Here is an 8,928-nt window from a genome sequence, read left to right as displayed (position 1 = left end):
TGTTGGGATCAATAAAGACAACGGGTTTGTTGGCCTCTGGCATAGCTACTCCTGTTCCATTGAAATGCCTTTTATCTGTGAATACCCTAGACCCGGTTTCACAACTGGGGCGCCAAGTACCATGTCGGTGACACCACCCCTACTTCCTTGCCCCGATGACTGGGTTGGAATTGGTAATATGTGTTTCAGAGCTTATCTCACGTCAAGTCCGTTTGAAGAAAAGAACTGGATAGAAGCAAAGTCTTATTGTGAATCTCTAGTAACAAATGGAACTTTAGCATCAATGACGAGCTCAGACATATCATCTGAACTTAAACAACTCATTAATTTAAAATACAGCTCTAATATACGTTTATGGATAGGATTGAATGACAGGGATAGTGAGGGCGTCTACAAATGGACTGATAATCAACCACTTAACTACACAAATTGGGCACCTGGAGAACCTAGAAATTTCCTTGGCAGTGAAGATTGTGTTATTTGGAGCGTTATGAGCAACAATTGGGATGATTACAATTGCTATGACACTCTTGGATACATCTGCCAAGCACCAAGAGGTGGAGTTACTTATACCACAGTCTCAAAACCAACTGTTGCACCAACAGTGGCTGCTTTGTGTGGCGATGATTCTTGGACAGTTTTTCAAGGTCACTGTTATAGACTAAGCAGCACTCAGAATGCTAATGAGCGGAAAACCTGGTTTGAATCACGAGATGCCTGTCGCACAGAAGGTGCTGACTTGGTTAGCATCAGAAACCACGAGGAGAATGAATTCATTGCTTCTTTGATTAATAGAATGGAGGCTATACACGGTTTTCATAAAAACTATTTTTGGATAGGATTAAATATTTTAGACGGTGACGTTTACAAGTGGACTGATGGGTCGCCTGCATTCTTCTTTTCCTGGCTTCCTGGACAACCGGATGATGGTAATGGAGGAGAGAGATGTGTGCGATTGAAGTTTATTGGAGCCTGGACTGACAAGTCATGCCACTCGGCTCTACCTTACATATGTAAGAAAATAACAGGCAACTTTAGCCCAATGTCTTTAACTGAGACAGTGCCTCCCGCTGGAGGATGCCCAGATCAGTTCTTTGGCGTACCAGGAACTACCCGTTGTTTCCACGTGGGGGGATTGGGACTGGCAGATAGAAAATCTTTTCAAGACGCTGGTGATGCTTGCAAGGCAGTGAGACCAAACTCCCGACTGGCTTCAATTCATTCAAGTTTAGATGAACAATTTGTAACAACATTGGTATCTGAACTTAAGGTACCTGCGTGGATTGGACTAAAGGCAAAATATTATTGGAGAGTGCATCAGGAAGATTTTGTGTGGGTTGACAATACAAGAAAAGACTACGTACACTGGGGGCCGAGTCAACCAATAGAAACAAGCAAGGGAGGTAAATGTGTAGATTTAATCATCAAACCGAAAGCTGCTGGTGACTGGGCTAATGTTGATTGTAATGAAAAACTTGCATATATTTGTGAATATAGAAAAGACATCACATTTCCCCATAACAAGCCTAACACTACCGGTTGCTCGAATGGCTACCAAAGATACCGAAATAGTTGTTATAAGTACATATCGACACCAAAGACGTGGAAAGAGAGTGAAGAAAAATGTGTCCAAGATGGCGGACACCTAGCCTGCATCCAGGGAAGATACGAAATAGCTTTCATAGAAGTTATGACTTATTCTCAGCATATTCGAGACGATTTGTGGATTGGCTTATCTAAAAAGTCTGGACAGAATACATATATATGGACTGATGGTTGGCCTGTCGTTTACACCTCCTGGGATACAGACCAACCCAATTCGTCAGATTCAAAGAGCTGCGTTTCTCATAGATTAGGATCAGCATGGAGCACCAAGTCCTGCTCAATGACGTTACCATTTGTATGTGAAATAAAGAAAGATTCCTCACCAGCTCCAACTGCCATTGTGCCAGGGAAATGTCCAAACGAGAAATGGACACAATTTGGGGAAAACTGCTATTATGTTGAAGCAGATGATCTCAAGTCATGGCCAGGAGCCAATTTTGCATGCGACATTATGGGAAGCGATCTAGTGTCAATTCATGACTCAGATGAACAAAAATTTGTAGCCTCGCTTGCTGCCACAGAAAGAGCAGATACTTGGATTGGACTGCACATAACAGGAAGTGGTGGGTTTCGATGGTCTGATGATTCAGAGGCAGAATATTTCTCCTGGGATTCCGACTCTTCTCCTGATGGGAATCCCGTTGAAAGCCAAGCCTGCGTTTTGGCTCAATGGGTGAATGGGGCATGGACAGTTATCGATTGTTTCAAAAAGCTTGGGTATGTTTGTAAAATGAAGCAAATCCCAATTGCACAAATGGCTACACCAAAAATTGAGAGAAAAAGGGGTGTAAGTCCAGGAGAAGTGGCTGGCATAGCTGTAGGAGGTATAGTTTTCGTATCCATTTTCTTCATAATAGCATTTTTGGTCATCAGAATAATCAGTAAAGGCCAAAGAAATTCGCCTAGGAGGTTTGATAATCCTATGCAAGATATTTCATCATTGCCAGACTCAAGATCAATACAATAATTGTGTGTTTATCGCTTAATGGCGTACACATTCTCATTTTGTAATCAATAGCAAGCGTGTTTGACTGTAATCAGTGATCGAATGTGTGACTGTGATTATAAATAAAGTTCTGGGACCCGTCGTTGTGTCTTTGTTTAAGACACTAAACACGCATTACCTATTCAAATCAACTTAGTAGTGAATGAATTCATTGCTATGAGTAATATATATATATATATATATATATATATATATATATATATATATATATATATATATATATATATATATATATATATATATATATATAAAAACGAAACCGCTGCTTCGAAAACGATTTGCTTGGGGCGATATTTTCCCTGTGTTTTGTTTTCTTTCCGCTTTGTCTGACACTGTTTCATATGCACCTTTTGAGATTTTATCTTTTTGCCGCTGTGTGGTCATGTGGTATGACACTCGTATCGGATCGGAAGGTCCTGGGTTCGAACCTCACTCGGCGCATTGTGAGTCCTTTGAAACGCCTCTTTACTCGCGTTCTCTCACCATAGGTGTTATCGTTATTGGAAAAAAAATATAATATCGCCTAACAGACACCATGCCTCGTTCTACATGTTACGTGTTGCTGTGGTCAGGGACCCTCTGTAAAGCGCTTTGAGCACGTTTAGTGGATATTGCGCTATATAAAAGCTCAATTATGCATTATATATATATCTATATATATATATATATATATATATATATATATATATATATATATATATATATATATATATATATCTGTTATATATCTCACACCAGTGTCAAGTCTCTGACTGTCGCTTTGATATTTTCATTTCACAGATGAAAAATCAAAAGAGATGTTAAAGTGACAGAACAGGACAATACAGTTATAAAATACAGGAAATTATAAAATGTCCCGAGAACCATCCATCGTCGTCTGGGAATCGAACTTCATCCACCACCACCACGACCACCACATCATCATCACTACCACTACTACTACATCCACCACCACCACCACATCATCATCATTACCACTACAACCACCACCACCACATCATCATCACTACCAATACTACAACCACTACCAGCACATCATCATCATTACCACTACTACCACCACCACCACCTACAACACCACCACCACCAACACCACCACCACCGCATCATCATCACTACCACTACTACCACCACCACCAGCAGCAACACCACCACCACATCATCATCATCATTACCTCTACTACAAAAAACCACCACCACCACATCAATATCACTACCACTGCTACTGCACCACCATCAATTCATCATCATCATTACCACTATTAAAACCACAACCCATCATATCATCATCACTACCACTACTACCACCACCACCAGCAGCAACACCACCACCACATCATCATCATCATTACCTCTACTACAAAAAACCACCACCACCACATCAATATCACTACCACTGCTACTGCACCACCATCAATTCATCATCATCATTACCACTATTAAAACCACAACCCACCACATCATCATCACTATCACTACTACTACAACTTCCAACAGCACACCGTCATCACTACCACAGTATTTCTTGTGAGCCAAATTTATTGTTGGCGTCACTGAGTAGTAGTAGTAGTAGAAGTAGTAGTAGTAGTAGTAGTAGTAGTAGTAGTAGTAGTAGTAGTAGTAGTAGTAGTAGTAGTAGTAGTAGTAGTGTGGTGTGTGGTGTGGTAGTAGTAGTAGTAGTAGTAGTAGTAGTAGTAGTAGTAGTAGTAGTAGTAGTAGTAGTAGTAGTAGTAGTAGTAGTAGTTGTAGTTGTAGTAGCAGTAGTAGTTGTTGTTTTTGTTGTTGTAGTAGTAGTGTCAAGTGTTAGTATTAGATAGTAGATGATGAAGGGAGTCGTGATAATGTTATAGGGAGCAAAAAATTGATAACAGGAAAAAATGTTGGAGAAGGATGGGGGTAGGTCATAGAATGATAAAGATACTATGTTTGGGAGATAATAAAAGTTTGGGGAAGGGAGAAATGATGATGGTGATGACAATGATGACAATGATATGTGATGACAATAATGATGATGATGAAGATTGCATTATCTTGCCTTAAATGCGGTGCTAAATAAATAACTAATCAGATAAAGAAATGGTAAACTAAATTCCGGAATGTCACCAATGATAAGCACACTTCCACTTAATTAATTATATAACATCTAAAAATTCCAGCAAATTGAACGAAGCGAGAGAAAAAAAGCGGTCGGGACCAATGCGGGTTGAAACAACGAAAGACGAATTAAATTTAAATTCCGGTATGTCAACAATGATAAGCACACTTTCACTTAATTAAATATATAACATTTAAGTATTAATTTCCGGTATGTCAACAATGGTAAGCACACTTTCACTTAATTAAATATATAACATTTAAGTATTAAATTCCGGTATGTCAACAATGGTAAGCACAATTTCACTTAATTAAATATATAACATTTAAAAATTCAGCAAATTGAACGAAGCGAGAGAAAACAAAGTAGTTTTGACCAACGCCAGTTTAAACAAAGAATGACGAAAGTTTGATTGCTGACTATAAATACACACCGTACCTAATGTGTAACGAATACAATAGCCTTAACCGTACTACTCGAGGCGACCAAAAGAGATAGGCAGAGCCACCGCGCATGACCCACTTTCTCTGCTGGGCTTAGTTCTGCGCACAGACTACCAATCGAACCAACTCTCTCTCTCTCTCTCTCTCTCTCTCTCTCTCTCTCTCTTTCTTATATATATATATATATATATATATATATATATATATATATATCGTTTAGTAAATGTTCGTTTCTCTCTCTCTCTCTCTCTCTCTCTCTCTCGCTCTCTCTCACTCTCACTCTCTCTCTCTCTCTCTCTCTCTCTCTCTCTCTCTTCGCAGTCTTTTATAGTTCATCTCCCCCTCTATCTTCCATTTAGTTATGCCGGACCAAAAAAGAAATCAAATGGAAAGAAGAAGAGGGGATGGAGGGGGGGGGGGATGAGGAGGAGGCGGAGAAAGTAAGGAGGCAAGTGATATTTCAATATTTTCACTTCATAACGGTAATACAGTCATTGCCGATTAATTTGATGATGAAAAAATGAATGATGCAACTTTGATTAATACCGTGATTAAATGAATGGTTAGAATTTTGGAGGGGGGTATCTGATGATGATGATGATGATGATGATGATGATGATGATGATGATGATGATGATGATGATGATGATGATGAGGTGAAGGGGATGGAGGTTGATGAAAAGGAGGAGATGAGAAGGAGAATTGTATTGATGGTGTTAAATATGGTAACTTACAATTTCTAGCAAGATGATGTTGATGTTGATTGAGAGGTGAGCTTTTTTTAAGAATTAAGATAAATAGACAGAGACGCCAATTTTAAATTTGGCTCAGAGGAGTTTCAGACACCACTCGTAGGAATTTCAATGCCGAAAGAGGAATTTCCGCACACAAGAAAAAGGAATTGGAATGGTATTTGTCATTGTGTTTACGTTTTGTATACTTCTAAATAGATAACTGATTAGAATTATACTATGATGAAGTAAAGCACCAAAATCAAATGGTAGAGATTGTAGTACTGGTGGTAGTGAGGATGATGTGGTGTTGGTGGTTGTAGAAATAGTGGTAGTGATGATGAAGATGTGATAGTGGTTGTTGTTGTTGTAGTAGTAGTGGTAGTAATGATGATGTGGTGGTGGTGGTGGTTGTAGTAGCAGTGGTAGTGATGATGATGATGTGGTGGTGGTGGTAGTGATGAAGATGAGGTGGTGGTTGTAGTAGTGGTGGTAGTGATGATGATGTGGTAGCTGTTGTAGTAGTATTAGTGGTAGTGATGATGATGTGGTGGTTGTAGTAGCAGTTGTAGTGATGATGTGGTGGTAGTGGTTGTAGTAGTAGTGTTAGTAATGATGTGGTGGTAGTGGTTGTAGTAGTAGTTGTAATGATGATGTGGTGGTGGTGCTTGTAGTAGTAGTGGTAATGACGATGTGGTGGTGGTGGTTGTAGTAGTAGTGGTAGTGATGATGATATGCTAGTGGTGGTTGTAATAGTAGTGGTAGTTGCAGCGATGATGATGTAGTGGTGGTGGTTGTTGCAGTAGTAGTGGTGGTGATGATGTAGTGGTGGTGGTTGTAGTAGTAGTGGTAATGATGATATGGTGGTGGTAGTGGTTGTAGTAGTAGTGGTAGTGATGATGTGGTGTTGGTGGTAGTTGTAGTAGTAGTGGTAGTGATGATGATGTGGTGGTGGTGATTGTAGTAGTAGTGGTAGTGATGATGATGTGGCGGTGGTGGGGTAGTAGTAGTGGTAGTGATAATGTGGTGTCGTGGTTGTAGTAGTAGAGGTAGTGATGATGATGTGGTGGTGGTGGTTGTAGTAGTGATGATGATGTGGTGGTGGTGGTTGTAATAGTGATGGTAGTTGTGGTAGTGGTAGTGATGATGATGTGGTGGTGGTTGTAGTAGTAGTGGTAGTGATGATGATGTGGTGGTGGTTGCGGTAGTAGTGATAGTGATGATGGTTATAATTCTAGTGGCAGTGATGATGATGTGGTGGTTGGAAGGGGGGGGGGGGGGGGGGGTCCTTGGAAGAATTTGACCTCACCGGAATTTGACGGAAGTTGCCCGGAACCCGGAATTTTTTGCTCCAGACCAGAGTTTTTTTCAGGTGAAACCGGAGTTTTGGAATCACTGAATAGACTATCAATGACAATTTCATTTTGGTGTGTACAAGTACAAGATCATCCGGTTTTGTTTTGACTCAAGGCAACAGTTCAAGGTTTCGCTCGACGACAGATGATGGCTTAGATGACACTATAGTTTTTAAATTACCTTTAAATTATTTTTCAATTGCTAAATTAGATTTTAAAAGATACACACAACAAACATCATGGTGGGATTGGCAATCACAATGAATATATATCCATGAACAGAAATAATAACAAACGCGATAAATTCATTGTATCAACAGGTAATCCAGCGTAACTGTGGTGTGTAGTGTGTAATGTGTACACACAAACTTTGTTGACAATCAAATATCGCGGGGTTTTAAATTTTAAGCCCAGCAGAGAACTCGCGCAATTCGGTTGGACAGGCCCGATACTATTTTTAGAAGGCCCTGGTACTACTCAATGACAAAACTTTTACTCCTGGTTGTAACAAAACTGTAGTGCATGATAAAGACAGTTTCGTTCATACCATTCTTTTTGCTTGTCAGAGGTTACATTTATTAGATTATATCAATCAGGCGAATGGCTAGGCATTCTTTAATAAATTTAAGTCGTGGACCCGTTTCGAGAGTTTACTCAATGAGGATGCTACCAAACAAAATAGAGAATAGAAGCAGCCCTGTTTCAATTCAAAATTAAGTCCGGGCAAACCTTGTACTTTGACTTTCTTACTTCGGACAAGATTGGGCATACGAGATGGAAGTCGGTTTGGACGAATTCAATCTCTCGAGGGGGCGGGGACGTAGTCTCCTCGAAACTGGGAGAGAAGTTTCCAGGCTTCTGTATCAGCAAGAAGAGGCGCTGGGTGGCGGGGAATCGACTTCAATCGAGAACCTGTCTTATGTCAGCGTCACTTCATCAGTGGGGAATTTCCACGCGTCTCATATGTACGCGTTTTGGCAAAGAGCCGCGACCACAGAGCATCTAGTCGAGCGTTGCGATGTGACCACACAAAAGCGGCGAAGAATTAACTGGCTGAATATATTATCATAACAAAGTAGTGTAACGCTATAAGAAGCTGCTGCTGCACGCAAACCAATGATCAGAACTAGACTGTCACTCATCGCTCAATTAGCCAATGTGGCGAAGGATTATAGCGTCTAAACTCTCCCGACATTTTTTTTTCATTCTCAATCTGCCTTTCCTCACGTTTAGATCATCGTTTGCCTGTTGCATTGTGAAAGGTGGCTATAGATGCTGTTGGGTTGGAGCCATCTTTGACAAGGCACCAGGTGTCTCTCTGAGCATATTACATGGAGACAACAAATAAGATAAACAATTTATGATTGTGTTGTTGAAGGGTTATTCCCCTTGACATTTGTATGAGATAAACCAGAGTTTGCTTTTTTTCAGGCGGAGTGGGGGAGGAGGGGGGGGGGGGATTGATCGTCCTTATATCTATAAAAATAAAGACAACACGTCACCTTAATTCATTTTTTCCACATGGTGTTCGAATTTTAACGCGCAACTGTGATTTAAATTAAATATTATCTTTTAAATATACACACACAAGTTCGGACTAAAGGCCAGAGGTATGGCCTATCTCAATTTATCAAATTAATATAAAAAGTGTTGCTATTGGTTCTTTATTGTATATTTTTACATTTTTGTACAT

The 8,928-nt window shown here is 40.0% G+C and overlaps 1 protein-coding gene and 1 long non-coding RNA gene across 3 annotated transcripts in view; one reads left to right on the top strand and one right to left on the bottom strand.

The window, feature by feature from the left end:
* LOC144958088 (macrophage mannose receptor 1-like) overlaps positions 1-2,742 on the top strand; it is a 6,432-nt gene extending 3,690 nt beyond the window's left edge. For both annotated transcript variants that reach the window (XM_078889725.1, XM_078889726.1), the window contains exon 3: positions 1-2,742. This exon is cut by the window's left edge and continues 1,624 nt beyond it. In XM_078889725.1, the coding sequence (XP_078745851.1) occupies positions 1-2,572 (2,572 nt within the window). In that variant the 3' untranslated portion in view covers positions 2,573-2,742.
* LOC144958091 (uncharacterized) overlaps positions 1-5,165 on the bottom strand; it is an 8,910-nt gene extending 3,745 nt beyond the window's left edge. The window contains exon 1 of the long non-coding RNA XR_013642332.1: positions 5,145-5,165. This is a non-coding gene — a long non-coding RNA (uncharacterized LOC144958091). The remainder of the gene's footprint in view (positions 1-5,144) is intronic.
* Between the last annotated feature and the right edge of the window lie 3,763 nt (positions 5,166-8,928).

This window comes from Berghia stephanieae, chromosome 12, assembly GCF_034508935.2.
Source record: "Berghia stephanieae isolate SIO BIC M18660-M18661 chromosome 12, UCSD_Bste_1.3, whole genome shotgun sequence".
Taxonomy (NCBI): Eukaryota; Metazoa; Mollusca; class Gastropoda; order Nudibranchia; family Aeolidiidae; genus Berghia; species Berghia stephanieae.
This window is presented reverse-complemented; position numbering and strand designations above follow the sequence as displayed.